We start from the raw sequence: 19,625 nt of genomic DNA, 5'->3' as shown, positions 1-19,625 counted from the left end.
ACCTTTAATTCAGATTTTTTCAAAAAACAATTGTTACGTTAAATTTATACGTTTGGAAAAATTGCAGCTTTGGTATAATAAAACCTTAATTCGAAACCCAAATTTTAAAGATCTATTTCATACATCATAATTTACGTTTTTAAAACACATTAAAATAATTTTCCTTTGTATTAACGTAATTATTGATATAAGGGAAAAATAATTTCAACCGATATTTTACTAGAAGATACAAAATACTATAAAGTGCTGAATGTGTAAACTTCAGGTATTTAAAAATATATATATCAAATAATTATAGTACATTACAGGTAAAAATTATAAAAATAGTAATTATACGTAGTAAACTACTTCAAAATACAGGTCATAAGCAATTGCCAAAATGCGATCTTCTTTCCTATACCTCTTAAAATGAAATTCCTTAATCATAATCATGACAAAATATTTTTTCCTAAACTTTAGAAATATTTTTTTGTAGTTTCTGATCTCATAAATATACTTACTTTCAGAATCTGATGGTCGGTGAATTCTAAAACTGGCGCTTCTAGTACGTTCTGTTATTTTCGGCTTACTTGAATACAGAACTGTGGAAAGAAGGAAAAGTTTTAAAATAATACATTCTACAACCATATTAGCTCACATGCTAAATATATATTTATCAAATAACCTTTAGCTCCTGAATTGTTATCTTAAGGAACTAGAAGAGATATTAATTTTTCCAAATATTTATCAAATAAATAAAAAACTATATTTTCATGAGTTTACCTGCCGATGATAACTTATAAATGTATGTTAGGTAATGCATAAAAACTGAAATCGCAAAGACAAATAATGAGTAATTTTAAGTTTTGTTTCGTTGTTACATTTTCCAAAAGTCTAATTAAGTTGTGACAAGATGAATTATCATGGACACTAAGTTTTGCAGTGTTAAAATAGGGAAAACGTATTTGCCTTCAGGGTTTCACTAACGTTGTACTCACAATTGATGGACGTTCTAAAGTGAAAAAAAAAATGTTTATAAGATTCATCTCATGAAAATAGCTAAACAAAAAATTCGTAAGTATGTCTCATCATGTATGCTACTGAAAACTTGTGAAACAAGAAGGTAAGTAATTACTTAGGTGTTATTAGTAGTAATATATAGATTAATACAGTTAGAATAATGATATCCGAACCTTAATTTAACATTCTACACTGAAAGTATGGTAGAAGTACTAGGTGTTTATAATAATAATAATAATCTTGATTCAGGTGTTTAAAGCCGTTGTCCTTTTACACCCAAATATTTATGTTTAAACTAACATTTCTTTAATATTTATTTAAAGAATTTTCATATTTATTCTGTGGTACATTTATGCTTCATTCTCAATATTGAGCGTTAAATTCCCCCCAGTGGCACAGCGGTATGTCTACGGACTTACAACGCTACAAATCGGATTTCGATACCCGTGGTGGGCAGAGCACAGATAGCCCATTGTGTAGCTTTGTCCTCAATTCAAAACAACAACAACTGAGCGTTAAATATACTTACATTATTCAGTATATTTACTTTTTCAGTTTTTTAATAATTAAATATTCTTATAATGTTAAGCTGTAATATAAATATGTATACATTAATTGTTTGTTTGTTTTGAATTTCGCGCAAAGCTATACGGGGGTTATCCGCTGTAGTCGTCCCTAATTTAGCAGTGAAAGACTAGAGGGAAGGTAGCTAGTCATCACCACCCACTCTTGGACTACTCTTTTACCAATGAATAGTGGGATTGACCGTAACATTATAATGCCCATACGGCTGAAAGGGCGAACATGTTTGGTGCGACGAGTTTTTTTTTTTTGTTTTTTTTTGGTTTTTTAAACTTAAGCACAATCGCTCACATCTGTCACATTTGATTTCACATTTATTACTTTTATGTCCTTTCATTTGGGATAATTAGTTCCTGGTTTTTGTATAATTAATAAGTTGATTATAATGTTGTTATTTTTATTTGAGATGTTTCACTGACATATTCAAGAAAAAGAATACTGGATATGACAAAGTTATCTGGTTGGAATTAATTACTTTTAAACTTTTCTTGAGGAATAATCGTGAGTGGCTTTCCTATAAACTCAGGTGTGAAATACAATCGATTTCTTATGATATGAACATTACAAAAAACTTTAAGGATAATTGTTTTTCATCTTCATTTGCACAGTAGATGTTTTAGTTAAGGTTTTTAATATGGATTAAAATTACTGTTTTTTAGGATCAGAGTTTAAACTTCAGAAAACAACATAAACATACCTTACCAGGTGTACTGGAATATGTATGGCTGTATTTAAGGTATTTTTATCTAGTTGAAAGAAGATAATGGCTAAAGAGTTATATCACATTTTGTCCATAAGTTTAGCAGTAAATTATATTGTTAGTTGAAAGAAAAAATTTATTGCTAGTCAAATAACACCAGAAAATTTGAAAAGGTTGGGGTAGTTCTTCTAGTAAGATCATTGATAATAGTTTTTTGAATTATTATTCTTAAGATATTTGAACATATTAATTTTGTATATCAAAGCTAGTCATTTCGGATTTATGATTTAATATTTTCAGTGACTGAAGAAAGTCATATTATTTTTTACTGTGATTTCAGTGGTATTTTATAATGACAACTAGCCTCACTTTTATTTACAATATTAGTGTCTTCTTCACTTGGATCGCTTTACCATAAACACCACTGAAAACATACTGAGTTGTTGAGACAAATGGTCTTCATGTACGAATTAAGTGGAATTAACTATATATAGAGAGAATAACAATCCTTATATATTAAGCGAGAAATTAAAATATTGTAAACAAAGTGAACATATTTAGAGAAAAAACTTACGTTTCATAAAACTAGTATCTTTTATGTTCTTAACAAAAATGTAAAAACATCTTATGGGAATTTTGAGAGAAAAATATCTTTTAATTTGTAATCACAGTTGTTTAATACGATTTAATAGTTCTATGGGTGGAGCCACTTTTTCTATCAGTATAAGTAGTTATACATAAATTTGCTCGTTTAGGTTGTATATTGCACATGAAAATATTATGATGATGGTATAAACGGTCAGGGAAGATGTTTGTTTATTTTAGAAATGACTGCTCAGTGGCTCCGTGATAAACGTGAGGTCTCATAATGCCGGAATTCAGTATGCCATCTACACGGTTGATAGTTTATAATGCAACTTTCCACTAAAACAGACACACAGATATTCAAAACCATTGTTATTATTAAAAATAAAGAAATTTTATAGAAAATACATAGTTATTTATAAACCATTTAAAATAAACGAAAACCTGGTAAACTATCCTGAGAATGAAGGCCAGATGTTTTCTTGTTGATATGTTTCGAATCGCTGCATAACGGTACTAGGATCATACTCGTCCCGCCATCTTGCGACATCCGTTGCACTTGATAACATGTATCACGACGAAGAACTGCAGGGAAAGTAACGAGTGGATATTTTACAGGTCTTCATTGTTCTTGACGAAACATTCAATCCGTTCTTATGATTTCAAACATTAAGTTAATGTAAGTAATGTACTAAGAAAAAACCTAAGACATATTTCAGTAGTCTTGCAAACAATATTAAATAAATTTCATTAACATTAATTAAACGATCTGATGAGACGTCGAGTTATAACATTCTAGTGTAGGTCACTTCCCTGATTGAACCACATAGGCAGAAAACAAATAATAGGTTTCGAATCCTCTTCATCGCGAGTCTTATCTTTTTGATAAAAGCCCTACGATAGCAGGAAGATCATTTTGCTGATAGTTACTTTGAATATTAAAACAAGGAAAACGCAAAATGTAGAAACCTTAGGAAATAATTCACAGGATTACTAATAAATATAGAATGTGTCTTCATTATACTAAACTTGTATGTGTATTTTGGATTTGTCACAAAGGTTCTTAAACTACCTACTGCTGTCCCGTAATTTGAACTGCTTAACAGAGGGAAGACAACCAATCATCTTCACGATACAGCCAACTAAAAACGCTAAAGGAAGAACTATCACTGTTATAAAGAACTCACGTCTTAAAAGGCGGAGAATATTTTGTGGTATCGCACGAACTCGCCAGCTCAAAAATCCACAGGTCTACTACAGGTCCAGCCTGTATTATAATTATAAAGTAAATATTATGATTTTAAATTATTATTGAGCATTTAAAAATAATATATAATGAAGTTACGACTCCTTACAACAGCACACTTCAAACTGAAATCGTGATTGTTTGTTTGTTTTGAATTTTCGCGCAGAGCTGCGCAAGAGCTGTCTGCGCTAGCCGTCCCTAATTTTGCAGCGTAAGACTAGAGTGAAGGCAGTTAGTCATCACCACCCACCGCCAACTATTGGACTACTCTTTTACCAACTAATAGTGGGATTGACCGTACATTATAAAGTCCTCTCGGCTGAAAAAGCAAGCAGGTTTGATACGACGGAGATTCGAAACCGCCATCCTTGGATTACGGGTCAAGTGCCTTAACCACATGGCCAAACTGGGCCTCTAAAATGGTGAAGAAAATGTAATCTGTTAAGAATTTACTACATGAATAAATTAGTGACGAAAAAATGTTAAGTGAAAAGAAATAATTTGATTTCCACGTTCAGTATGTGTTTCAAGCAACCTTTAAACTTCTTCTTTAGAGTAGTTTTGGTGATAGTATATTTACTTAAACTTATTTATATAATATAAAAAATTTAATTATATTGTACTGAATATATGATAGTGCTGGATATTACAACAATATTAAGATGCAGTAGAATACAGAGACGTATGAACATAAACTTTAAACCGACTTTGAATATAGAAATTACCAAGTCACGGGAGGTATAATGTTGCAGCAAAACGCCATGTTTCAAAATTATATTTTACCATTATTTAAAGTCAGTAGTTTGATGTCCCTGTAATTTGATAAGTTTTGGGTAAGGCACGTTATAGTCTTTTCTGTTGCACAGTATCCATATACAGGTCGTGTGGTTAGAATTTCCAAGATTGGGATATTTCTTGCAAAACAAAGGAGCATGAATCATCTTGAGATTGCTAGAATCATCCAGAAAGACACCTATAACACGCACGTCATACTCGAGCAATAGCAAGCAAACTGTAATGTCTTGTGAAAAGTGATAATTCACGGAAATAAAGAGCAGTAAGAAAACCGTTCACGTTCTCCAAGCAACAGTACATAATATAATTAAAACTTATTTCTTTCTGGAAAAACAGCTAAAGTCATATACAGACAAGTTTCCAGTGATACATATCGTTTCAACCAAAGCATATTTCAAGCAAATGGAGAATGGAAGGTGTATTCATGCTATTCCTTACGAATACATATCAATCATGTTGACTTTTGATTTGAAAAGGGAACTAAGAAACAGTTGGATTACGAAAAGCACTCATGTGTAAGTGGTAGCCTTACGACGTAGCACGTTGTAATGAAAAGTACTCTGCAGGGTTATCAAGATTTACATTTGTAAGATAGATAATGACCAGGCATAACAACAAGAGCTTTAATAACACATTAAAGCCTCCTGTTCGGTTTAACATAACATAATCAACTTCTATATAACAATTTTTCTCATTAGCATTTTATAAATTCCTATGGCTAAATTTAAACATAACTGCCATAACCAAATCTTTAATATACGACAAGTTATATTTCTCTTGTACTTTTGTTTAGAATAATATATTTTTCCGTATGTAACTACGTTATAAAATGGTCTTTCTTTTCAGTTGCTTTTTTAATCGTCATTGTAAAGCCGTGGCTCAAATATTTAAGGAATATCATTTAAAGAGCCTTGTAAAGTTTGCAATAATGTTAGTAAGAAGTAAACCATACTAGGAGGATAATTTGCCGGTATATATCAACAACTTATACAAGTGTAAATATCTGTCTTGGTTTAACTGTTTGTTTGTACTTAAGCACAAAGCTACACAATGGGCTATCTATGCTCTCCCACAATGGATATCGAAATCCAGTTTCCAATGTTTTAAGTCTGCAAGCATATTGCTCCGTAGCTATGGGCTCTTGGTTTAATAAAAAACAACAACAACAGGGCATTGTCTTAATGTCTTAATTGTCTCTTGTGAAGTTTAATTAATAACGAAGAATGATGACAGTAGGATTTAAATGAATTAATAGTGGAGCCTTATAATCTCTGCCAAAATAAAGATTACTTTTAAACAAGTAATCCATTAGAGTATTTAGATTTCAGAACTGATTTTAATTAACATATAATTTGCTATAATTATTTTATTCGACTACTTCTTTAACTATTTAAATAAGACTTTGAAATGACAAGCTTCCCCAACACAAATATTCACATATCTATCTAACTTCTATGGCATAAAATATTTAAACCACGATGTCACCTTACTAAACCAGTAGCTTAGAACCATTTTGTTTCAAAATCAGTCATATGTCCTATTATAGTTTCAATTAGTAATATTAAGAAGTTGAATTGTTCCTTGTTGACGTTTAAAATGAATCAACCGCTTTAAGCTTATTGCATTTTTTTTTGCGATTGATTTCGTGATAACACATTACTATAGCTGTATAGAAATTTCTAAAAAGCTGACTGATGATAACGATGATTTACCCAGTTTTAAACAGAGTTATTTGTTACTCTTGGAGACAGAAACGACAATACTTTTCTGATCCTGTTCCATTCCTTTGAAGTACAATGACGTTAATCGTTATTTAAGTTGATTGTTACATTAATCAATATAACTTAGGGCGCTCGACTCGTAATCCGAGGGTCGCGAGTTCAAGTCCCCGTCACACCAAACATGCTCGCCCTTTCAGCCGTAGGGGCGTTATAAAGTAATTGTCAATCCCACTATTCGTTAGTAAAAGAGTAACCTTACACTGCTAACTTAGGGACGGCTAGCACATATAGTCCTCGTGTAGCTTTGCTCCAAATTCAAAAACAAATAAGCTAATATAATTTTTATTTTATTTTTTACAATATATGTAGCAGTAGGAATAAACTATCTACAACGCAGAAAGGGCTCAACAGTAGGGTAATATGAAGATATTTAAGTCTTAATACTATCAATAAATATACAGAGATGACTGGAAATTTGGGTATGGTAGCCTTAGGAGGAATTACGATTTAATTAAAAGCACTATGCAGAGTTATTTTCAAGGGTTATTTAAGCTGCAAATATACTGGATGAAATTAAATTTTAAAACCGAAATTAATCACATTTACTTTCGAGTCTGACTTGGCTAAACTGAAAACTTTGAACAGAGGCATATTTGTTATATTTGTTTTTACAGCAAAAGTAAAAACACAGACTAAATGGTTAGATCAGAAACTCACAGTTAAAACAAAAACATTTCAAATTTAGAATTGGTGTCCAAGGGGAAGAAAAAAGTCAAGATGACGTCATAGTTTCACACAAAGTATCACCAGAGGACGGGCTTTTGGGGAATGGCAAAGACGATGTTGATACCAGTGACGAAGACGTAATAGTTTCATAAAATATCACAAGGGTGCGCAATAACAAAAGAGTAGGTATTATGATACCATATTGCTATGAAGTGAAACCAAGGGGTACATTGCTAAGCTGCTATGACAGATCAAACTCGTCATAACAATGAAAGTAATCCAGAAAACGTGTTGCTGGTTAGACAAAGTGGAATCAAAGGGTATATTGGTATGACGTAGCTCAACATGACATTATAGTAATAAAGCGTTAAAAACCAATCATTTAATCTAATTTCATAAATGTGTATTTACTGTTTTGCTTTATAAGTAAAGCAATAACTATAAGTTACAAAAACTGATAGCCCTGTGGTGTTGCATACAGGTTTTATCTTATATTCTTGTGTATATTTATATATTTATTTATATTGCCAGTGTTTTACAAAGGCAAAATTACATACAGATTTCAAAATTATATTTTTCAGTTATATATAACGTATATTTTAATAAACCTTAAAGTGTTTCGATAGAATGAATAGTTATAGTTTCTATATTTAAACATACTTTTACAATGAGTGTACTGAAAACGACGCTTATCTAAGTTAAGTGCAATGATTCAACATAAACCTTAGACTTGCACATTTTCATCTTTGATCTATCCATATAACTAACTATTGTTACTGACAAAATATGTCATTTCGCTTATGTGCAAGGCGTTACTAAATATAGAGTTATTTTAGGAGAAGAGGTTCAATAGGATTTTAACATATCTACTGTTTTCTATTCACAAAATCATTAAAATAACTATTACAACATATATATCAGTTCTTTCATATATATTATTCATTATTTGAATGAGACAGTTATTATAACAAATAATTTATTTTACACACTTTTATCTTCCCAAAATGTGAGCTTATTTAATTATTTCTAAATAAATTAACACATAGTTTGACTTTATAAGTAGATATTCACATGTAATGCATATTATAATGCCTAGCATAAGTCATATTGTTATTTTAATCTTCTATGTGTAACTTCAATAATCATCTTTCTTAAAACATAAATAGTAAAACGTATGCTTAAATATAAAAGGTGAAACATTCATTAGTCTATAGAAACGCTAGCAGTCTATATAAAACTTAGGTGATATAAACATGAAAAATACAAATACAAGCTGAAATCACTATGCAGTCACACGGAACACTATTTGTCCTTCTAACACAGATGTAATACAAATGAAAACAAAAACATAAATTAAACATCTCTGCAACGTTACAGGACTATCAGACGTTGTAAATGTTATTTAATGCTTTACTTACAGAATTAAACTGTAAATACATGGTTATGAAATTAGATTAAATTAATAATTTTAAGATTATTACTGTAATCTTATGTTAATCTACAACATGCTAATATAACCTCTGATTTAATTTTGTGTAACTAGCAACACGTTTTCTGACCAACTTCTATTGTCATGACAACTTTTGCATGTCTTGGCGCCCCAGCAATGTGCCTTGAGTACTCTGCTCTCTCCTTCCACTTCGTGTAACTATGAAGGTATCGTCTCGTTACTAGTGGCATTATCATCTCTACTTATTCTTTATTTTGTGCCTTCTGGTGATACGTCGTGAAACTATAACGTCATAATTACCGGTAACATCAAGGTCTCTACTCCTTGTTGCAGCATGGCATGGGTTTGTGGTTAGGACGCTTCATTCGCAATCTCGGAGTGGTGAATTCGAATCCCGTCCCACTAAATATGCTCGCTCTTTTAGTCATGGGGGCATTATAAGTGACAGTCAATCCCACTGTTCATTGTTCAAACAGCAGCACAAGTGGTGGTGTTGAGTGGTGATGACTAGCTACCTTTCCTCTAGTATTTTACTGCTAAATTAGGGACAGCTAATGCAGATAGCCCTCGTGTAGCTTTGTGCAAAATTCAAAACAATGCAACCCAAACTTCCCCCTTCCTTCCTCCTGAGATAGACAATCAGTGCATGTGTTTAGAGTTAGAGGATAACTATTAATACTTCGTACTATAATAGTTTTATATTAATAATGTTGTATTTTGAAATATGATGTAGTTATGCTTTCGTATCTTCTTTCTAGACTGTTGATTTTTCTATGTAAAACATAATTCTATTTTCTAATGAAGCCTGGCATGATCTGATTAGGGGTTGCTGGTTCAAATCCCATAAGAAAGTACTAATTATATGCCTTTTTAGCCGTAATGGTGTCATATTGTGATGGTACAGCCCATTATTCTTTCATAAAGGAGAAGCCCAACAGTTGGCGATGACTGATGCTGACTAGCTGCCTTCTCTCTACTTTATCATTTAAAGGTGAAGGACAGATAGCCCACAAGTAGCTTAGCACGAAATACCAAAAACAAAGAAACAAACTTTTATAAAGAGAAATACGTTTAATCCTTTTCAAAATTACTGCTTATATTTCATTGATACAAAACTTTTTATGAATTCTTCGACTTTTAACACAAAGAAATTGATGCTGTATTACCAAAATTAGATAGTCCATAATTACAACTTTCTGTAATAGGTACTAGACTAGCGATTTCCATTTATGTCAATTATTATGCACGATTGACATTTTAGTGCATAAGGTGATTTAAAACATTTCAAAGTTACTCTTCGTTTTACTCAAATAAAACGTTTTCTTACTTGTTTTCAGTAGATAAGTATATAACGTTCTCAATTATTTTTTAAATGCAATTTTGAAATCTGAATTGAAACTAATCAATGTAAATTTCAAGACAGAACTTAACAACCCGTTTCAAAAATATTTAAATGTATGCTCCGAGAAATATAGTAAAAACTATAAATAATAACAACAAAATTAGTTTAAAGGAATGACATAAGATAATAATATCTAGTTAAAAATTAGCATAAACTTTTCACCCATACTTTAATAAAAGCTTATGGAGAAAACAAATAAAACTATTTTTTACAAGTAAAGATCACTTCATGAATTGCTACCTAAAATATCTAGATCACTAACAACGTTTTAGGAATTACATTTTGCTACAACATGGTTAAGACACAACACTGAACTGAATTTAACAAATTTTACTTGAGGAAATAGTTTCTTTAGAAACATCAGTAACTTGGAAAAATGAACTATAAAGTAGACTGTAAAAAGTGCAAAAGTATTAGGAAAAAAGAATATTTTGTTGTTATTTCCATTGTATGAGTCCAATTATTCCATACCATTATAGAACATAAATTTCAACAATATGGTAATATTTAACTGATCCTGTTGACAACTGAATGAGCCAGGACATGTCATAAAGGTTTTGTTTGAACGAAGATATTTATCAAATTTAGGGTCTGAAAAAACTTATGGTACCTCATGTAGTGTCTTAACTATACTGACAGAAGCTAGCAAGGAGCTAGCATACGGTACCAGTATACGTAGAATAAATCAATGTAATAGCACCCCACAAATAAACCTTAATAAAAACAGTGTTTAAAATTATATATATTAAGTTTTGTTTTCACGTCATGGCTCATAAAACAAAGAGAATTGTCAGTAGAACAGAGTGTTTGCATAAAAGCTTTATATGTCACGCCAAACATTCTTGCCCTTTTAGCCGTGAGGACATTATATCGTGACGGTCAATCCCCTATTCTTTGAAAAAAAATTAGACTAAGAGTTGATGGTGGGTGGCAATGACTAGCTGTCTTTCTTTTAGTATTACACTACTAAATTAAGGACGACTAGCGCAGATTGCTCTCGTGTAGATTTGCGCGGAATTTAAAACAAAGAACCAATATTATGATAATCTAATTTAATCGATTCACCCTGTTTACTCACATTTTTAGTTGTATTTACAATTCTAATTGTTCGGGGTCACCGGTGATAATCATAACTATGTCCCAATCGATTATACTCTAAAAACTGTTGAAGGTAGAAAGTGAACCACGTGATTTGTAGGAACAAAGGGGGAGAGAAGAGATTCCAACCTCGTTCTGTTCCAGATTATGTTTACTGAAAAGTTCGATGTGGTATAACAACAACAAACATTTATGACTTTGCAGCCTTCTTTTAAGGAATGCACATTGTAAAATCGGTAGAGCTAAAAATTTAAAACTGATTTCAACAATTTATTCTTCTCTTTGTTTTAAAAATATTTTTAAAGGGTTTGCATAACTTACATGCTGAATTCGAGGGTGAGCTTTTCACTGCATTTTCCTCTCCTCGAACCCGATAATTTTTGCCATCTATACCAACATATAATTTTTTTCTTTTAGTTATGGAAAAAAAAACAATACAAAAGAATAAAATTTAAAGCTGATTTCAACAATTTATTCCTCTCTATGTCTTAAAAATTTATTTTTAATGGATTTGCATAACTTACATGCTGAATTCAGAGTGAGTTTTTCACTGCACTTTCGTCTTCTTGAACCAAATAATATTTGTAACTATGTGTTATTCATTCATTTTACTTACCCTAATATTTTAGTAATGATGTCGTCGTAGTGAAACTAATACACCAATGATGTTTTCTAAAGAAATCTCAACTAAATCTTCATACAAAAGTATACTTCTTACCAAAATACAAATTAGTATAAATAGTTTCATTTTGAAATATACGTTGTGAAAATGTCTGAGCAGTACCATATGTTGTATTACTGTTCGTCATAATTTGGTGAGCTTGCGCCATCTGGTGTAAAGTCAAACGATACCACTCTGGACAATCTTGTAAATCTGCTCGTCGTAATGGAATCTGGGTTTCTCCCAGAAATGTTTTGCTTCCGGATAAACTCTGGTCCCATACAGTGATATCTAGTGACTTATTAAATAGCTGTAATACAAGAAATTATAAGAAATGGAAAATCTACGATTTATAATTTGTAAGTACTCTTTTATATAGCAAACACAATAAGAAATTGTAACACTTTTTTAAAAAAAATTATCTTGACAAACAAAGTTTTAACCCTGAACTTTTATCTTAAATAACGTTTACTAGGAAGTAGACATACTCATATTAAGGGTATAGAGTGAAGCTAAGAAATTAATTAGGTATTCCTTGGGAGACTAACTCCATGATTTTAATCTACTAAAGGATGCATTATTAAGATCGTGACTCAATTTTTTTTTTAGTTAGATTTTCACTAGTTTTGAATTATTGTTCGTTTGGGTGTGCATAATTTCGTCTTAATCTGTTACTTAATTCCTGTAGCTAGTGTCCATATTTACTTCTGTGTTGATTCAGCCTGCTTATTTGTTTCATTATAGTGTTAGGTGTTTCTCTTCTTCTGTATACTTTTACTAATTTGAATACGGTTGGATGAGGAAGCAAAAGTCACGACCTTTTTACAGAATTACATTCAAAATTTAATAAACCTACTTTATTAAAATCTTGTGTCATTAAATTTGGTTTTAAAATATAGTATGTAGTTTAAATATTTATATTATTTTACTTTCAATTTCAAAATGAAATATTTAAATATTTTCACATTTTTCACTTCTGTTTATCATGCAACCATCTGCTTTCTGAATTACCTTTATTGATTTTTCTCATATAGAATTTCAGTGTCCATCGATTAGAAAAAACTAGCGATAAATATTTAAGGGTCAGAAAACAGAATAATATTTTCTGAAATATTAATGAATTTGTTATCACCAGTACGGAACCTTTCCACATCTTTGCATGTTTTTGAAATCACTTATTTGCGCAAGCTTGCTTATTACTGGTACATGTTTATACCCAATACATTTGTTGCATTATATAAAGCATTAACTTGAAAAATACATCAACTGTTTTTCGGAAATTAACATGATTCAAATGTTAATAAAAATATTTATAAAAGCAAGTACCTGAGTGCAAACTGGCTTAAGGCTAAGATAAGTACTAAATTTCGTGTTTTTCTTTATAATAGTTATTATTATATATTTTTAGCAAAAGTAAATCAAAGACAAGTTTAAAACAAGCTTAAAACATTATTATACAATAAAGTTTATTTGTTGTAAATAAACACAAAGCTACACACACTAGGCTATCTGTGCTCTGCACACCACGGGTATGAAAACCTGGTTTGTAATGGTATGAGTCCGCACACAAACCGCTGTACCACTGGGGGACGTACAATGATGTTTGTTTTTGAATTTCGGACAAAGCTACTCGAGGGCTATCTGCGCTAGCCGTCCCTAATTTAGCGGTGTAAGACTAGAGGGATGGCAGCTAGTCATCACCATCTACCGCTAACTCTTGGGCTACTCTTTTACCAACGAATAGTGGGATTGACCGTCACATTATAATGCCCCCACAGCTGAAAGGGCGAGTATATTCGGTGTGACAGGAATTCGAACCCGCGACCATCGGATTACGAGTCAAGCGCCTTAACCACCTGAACGTACAATGGAGCTTCTATGACATGATCAAACAAAAGGTGTCTTGTGATTAACCCTCCAGGATCAAATAAAATAAAGCATAATGTTGGGTGATGTAACCTGAAATTCTGTTTACCTTTACATTCTTTGCATTCTCTTGGAGATTTACTTAGCAAATAGTTAAAAATGATTACAGCAATAAAACAATAAAATGAACAGAAAACAACTGTAATGTCTGCAGTTATTCTTCGTAAAAAATGAAATTTTGGATTTTATTTCGGATGTAATTTGCTACAGTTAATGTTATGGTAGATAAAGTAAGAAATAAAGCATAAAATGTTACTATAAATATATTGATATTTGTTTATGAGGGTTTATAAGTTATGTAAGTGAAATTTGAAAAACGTAAAATGAAAAGAAGTATTTTAATTCTAAGCATGAGAATCACCTTTCACTTAGACTGATTTTTACAGATTTCATAAATTTACATACAACACTTTGGTAAATAAATTTTTGTAAAAACTTAATTTTTGTTTACACACATATGTAATGTTTATTACAACCTTTCCAAAATTTTTTAATTAAATCTATAATATATATAGTTTCATGGAGATTATAAGGTTCATGAAAATGAGCGAGTTCGTATACAGAGATTTGAGCTTAAATGCAAATAAAACATCTCTATAGCAACCTTACTAGCGTTAACAGATTGTTTTTGTTTTGTTTGTTTTTTTAATTTCGCGCAAAGATACTCGAGGGCTATCTGCGCTAGCCGTCCATAAGTTAGCAGTGTAAGACTAGAGGTAAGGCAGCTTTTCATCACCACCCACCGCCAACGTCTGGGCTACTCTTTTACCAACGAATAGTGAGATTGACTGTCACGTTATAACGCCCCCACGGCTGAAAAGGCGAGCATGTTTTGTATAGAGTTAACAGAAGTAACTACAATACAAAATCACAGTGAAAAAAGTATATAACTCAAGCGCATCTGAATTAAGTCAATAATAAAAAGAAACAACAAAGGAAACTTGAAAAACAGAAACATGAGAACCGTAAACAGTTGCTACATATTTTCTGTTAATAAAAAAAATTGAAACTGTCAAACAATTGACAGATTTTTTTTCAAAAGGATCTTAACTTCGATCACAGAGCATCCAGTCAAAACATTAATGAAGTGTGATCTTTAATTAGAAAGAGATTTGGTATCCCCAGTTATGGAATTTGAAACAAGTGTACACCAGCCGTTAAAATAATTTTTGCCAACTTCACGTAAAGATACTGGAAAAAGCAAAGCTACTGCTAAACTATAAAAAATAAGAAAATGTCTCAAGTTGAATAATATGTTAGAATTATCATGACTTTCATACCCTTAGAGTGGAACATTGTAGCCTCAGCGAAGCGAATATATTATATAAATAAATTTAACAATCTTAGATTTCGAATTATTATATATTTTGCTTATTTAGTTATGTACTTCTATTTCATTTATTGAGGGTAGACAAGTGTTAGGATTTAATGTTGTAAAATTTTGGAGTTTCTTTTTCATGATAACATGAATAAACCTACAATTGTGAGATATTGGAATATGTGAGTATGGTTTCAATATCTTGATTACGAAATACAATATGTTATTATTATGCTACTCGATTCCATGAAGGAACATACGGCCCCAATCGCTTGTGGATTCATTAACAGGCTGATTTTTTAAGTGAGCAGATTGTTAGCTTACTGCACAACCCCCAACCAGGAGGAGAAACCTAAGCCGTCCCTAATTTTGCAGTGTAAGACTAGAGGGAAGGCAACTAGTCATCACCACCTACCGTCAACTCTTGGACTACTCTTGTACCAACGAATAGTGGGATTGACTGTCACATTATAACGCCCCCACGGCTGAAAGGGCGAGCATGTTTAGCGCGACTGGGATGCGAACCCGCGACCCTCGGATTACGAGTCGCACGCCTAACGCGCTCGGCGATGCCGGGCACACAATATGTTAGTGCTTTTATATATATACGTGAAAAATGAAAATAGTTGATGGAATCGAATTTGTTAGTTATTTCAAAGTAACTATTATAACATAACACGTAACAACATTGAGATAAATGAAATGATTATTGAAAATTCATTATTTTAAGAAGATATTTTTGAAAAATTCTATGGAAGTAATTAGTTTCCAGAAAATAAAGCAGAAACTAGGTTAAATTTTCCTTATGCCATAAAGATTTATTATAGAAAAGAACTCTGAAAGAATCATTAATAACAAATACGGAATAAGTATAAAACGTAATTGATGATAAAAACAAGTTAATTTATAAAAACATATATTGATTACTTTTCTTAACAAGAATTCCAGAAAACAGTTGAAATGTGTATACTAAAACAGATGTAAGGAATTTTGAATTATTTTGAAATAAATAAATCAGCAACAAAGTACAAGTTTGAGCCATAAAATCAGAATGATGGTCACAACGCAAGATATATATGTCTAAAATTCAGTATGCAATGAGGTGCTGGGAGAAGAGCTCAAGTGAGCTTTATCGAGTGTGTAGCTGGATGATGATATAAACATTCATCCTTTTCTTTAGTAACAGGACATAAAAATATTTTATCTTCAAGTGAACAACAAAAATGGTTGTAAACTTTAAGCATTCTTTGTGGTTTTTACAGTAAAGGGTAGTTATAATGAAAAGTATAACCCATGAATATAATTAAAAATATATAATTTAATATATTTTGCGTGTTGTTATAATATCTAATGTCATTTCCTGGCTATCACTCAAAACTTCTTCGAGTTGATGATCTACATGCTAATGCCCCTGTCTGCTTATCCCGGTATTTCAGCTATGTTATTCATAATACGGTATTAGTCTTTGAGGAGTACCCACACATTTGTAATGTATAAAATAAGATATATTACTATTATCACATGACATATAGCAGTGAACATTAAAAACTAAAGTTTCGAAAGTTAATAAGCTGATCAAGTATTAGTAAATGAAAATATTACTTAAAATTAAAAGTAAAAGATGTATGAATAGCAGCACAGTTATTGAAAAGATCCAATACTAGACTATACTAATAAGTATGAAGAAGGCTTAAATGATGCTTGGCATACTTTCTCCTAGGCGTTAAATTACATTGGACTATATCCATGGAAGGAAGTTTCGAGTTAACTTTGAAATATACTCCAAGTTATTATTATGTTTTTCATCAACTGAAAATATTTCGGATAGTTTGACTTCACCCATCCAAATTATAAAATCTGTAGTATATTTTCTTTTACTTGTTTGTAGATTTTTAATCTATTTTCCTTTTTTTAAACTCTTATAACAATTAAACGAGTAAATCATTAAACCATTGAGTAAATCTGATAAAAGAATGTTCTCATATTTTTCAAAATATTCTTGTGGTAGAACCCGTTAAGTAATGTTTTATACCTATTCATTTTTAATTTTTTGGACGTATCTTACCTCTTCGGGAGAAACTGATGGAAATACAAATGTTTTATTCCACTCTGGGCTCGTAGTTGGTTCTGCTACATGAGTTTTCATCGCACTAAATCCCCTAAAACAATAATTATCAATATTATATTCTTATATATGTGTCGATAAACTGGAAAGTAAGCCTAAAATTGCTCCGCCCTCTATCTCTTTATATATACATGTGTGTGCGTGCGTGTGTGTATCAGGCAGGCGGTAATATTGTCTATGCAGAATGGCTGCATAGATGGAAAATGAAAATAATATTTTAAATATCTCCTCAATAGGTCATCAATCAGAACTTTACATTGTTTCGTTTCATAGTAATATCTATGTAATTGTAGAGTCACGAGTTCTCAGAGCGTATGTAAATATCACAACAAAGAATCTCTTGTTCTTCTTTCTTCTGCTTCTCTTTCGTTAATGATTACTCAAAAACCAAAACAAAATTTCATTGAGGTGACATAGTTCCAAACGGACTATTCGCGCTTATAAGTGTTATTAAAAACTAGTTGTAATTAAATAAACATAGTTTTAGTGTATAATGTGTTATCAATAGCTCTTGAAGTTAGCTTTCTTACAGAAATTTGGTGTTCCTTTGAAAAGTTAAAGTACTGGATGAAATAGGAATTACAAACCATTAATAGATAAACAATAAACATTAAAGTTGGAATCTCATTGAATTTAGAAGTTGTTATAAACACAACTTTTCTACTTCTATTGAAACACTGTATTTAGAAGAAACAAACACACAAGTGAACAAGTAAAGAAAACACTTTTTAAGAAAAGGAAGTGAATATAGAAATGGCTAATATTAATCATTCAAAAACAATACTAACAATATAGTAAGGATGACATTTGCATCGTCCCTAAATAATAGTACAGACAAGAATTAATACAGCAATATGTATAACTATTCAATCAACACTGAGTTTAATTTTTCTTATTTTTGTGTGTTATTATCTACTACACTGTGTGCCTGTGCTTTTATATAGGGATGATACAAATGCCATCCTCACTATCTTGTTTGCATTCTTTTTGAATAATTGATATTAGGAATTCTACATTTGCTTCATTTTTTTGGAAGAGTTTTTTCTTTACTTGCGAATACACAATGTTATTACAATTCGTTTGGAAAACACAAAAGACTTTGTAAAAATACAAGTAAACGATTATCATTAGTAGTAAAAAATTCAGGACTCTATATATTATTAATTATTTAGGATATTATAACGTAAATAGTAATCAGTTAAATGATTAATCACCAACTTCAAAACTAGCATGAAAACGAGGAATAATTTAACAATTTGTGCCTTTAGTTTTTAATATGTTTTGTTAAATAAATATTATTTAATTAATATTGATTTTGAAACTATAGTTACTATAGATAAATTTAGTGTTTCCATCATGAGAAAAATTTGCTAATACATTTATTATTATTTTTATCCTTATGCTGTTGGTATTAAAACATGCCGTTTTTTTACGTTTCGCTCAGAAATCTTACTATAACAATTCCTAACAATACAAAGCCTAAAATTCTAAATCAGATAAATGCTGTTCGCAAACAAGTCAAATATAAAGATACCGAGGAAGGCAATTCTGAGGTATTATGTAATATTTTAAGTGAACGTCTAGAAAAAAAATTAATTTTCATTATATTAGATGGATTTAGTACCTTGAAAACGTATTCACACATTAACAATAATGTCACGTTTTGAAGAAATACAAATAAAGTAAACAGTTGTTTCTAATGAAGCTGTTTTTATTCAACACTCTAATAATCAAACTTAACAGTGTTATATGTAAATGCCAGCGAAACCTGTAAAAAAATATATTAACTAAAATTTGCTGATTGCATACGTTTTCAGTTCCACAAGTCAATTCTTGGTCGAAACACCTTTAGCATTATTAACTGCTGTGAGCCCTTTTGGATATATATTTACAGCTTTGAGCAATGGGAAGATGTAATATTTGCCAATTCTTTCTGGTAAAATTGCTCCAATTCTGACAAGTTTGTTGAGGATCGTTGATTAATTGCAATCTTCAAGTTTTGCTATAAATTGTCTGTAGGACTGAAGTCAGAATTTTAATGGGACACTGTAGGATATTCACTTCCTTCTTTAAAAACCCTCCAGTGTGGCTCTGATCTTGTGCTCTTTATCATTGTCCTGTTGAAATGTGAATTTTCGACACAATTTTAAATTCTTGGTTCACTCAATACGTGGAATTTTGTAAATCTTTCAAAATCACAGTTAACTTCACAGCTCGTCCCTAACAAGTTTCCTTCTTGTCCCGATGTTTAGTTTATCAGAGCAGTTTGATATGTGTAGCGACTTGGAGGT

General features: G+C 31.1%; 1 protein-coding gene across 1 annotated transcript in view; it reads right to left on the bottom strand.

Annotated features, from left to right (window-relative positions):
* Positions 1-19,625, bottom strand: part of LOC143228519 (uncharacterized) — a 73,986-nt gene that overhangs the window by 15,831 nt on the left and 38,530 nt on the right. The window contains exons 13-17 of the mRNA XM_076459765.1: positions 17,275-17,368; positions 12,089-12,275; positions 11,626-11,691; positions 3,311-3,451; positions 501-581 (exon numbers count right to left, since the gene is read on the bottom strand). Coding sequence (XP_076315880.1) covers positions 501-581; positions 3,311-3,451; positions 11,626-11,691; positions 12,089-12,275; positions 17,275-17,368 — 569 coding nt within the window. The remainder of the gene's footprint in view (positions 1-500; positions 582-3,310; positions 3,452-11,625; positions 11,692-12,088; positions 12,276-17,274; positions 17,369-19,625) is intronic.

The sequence above is a fragment of the Tachypleus tridentatus genome, chromosome 10 (genome assembly GCF_004210375.1).
Source record: "Tachypleus tridentatus isolate NWPU-2018 chromosome 10, ASM421037v1, whole genome shotgun sequence".
NCBI lineage: Eukaryota > Metazoa > Arthropoda > Merostomata > Xiphosura > Limulidae > Tachypleus > Tachypleus tridentatus.
Note: the sequence above shows the minus strand (reverse complement) of the source record. Positions and strands in the feature narration are given on the sequence as shown.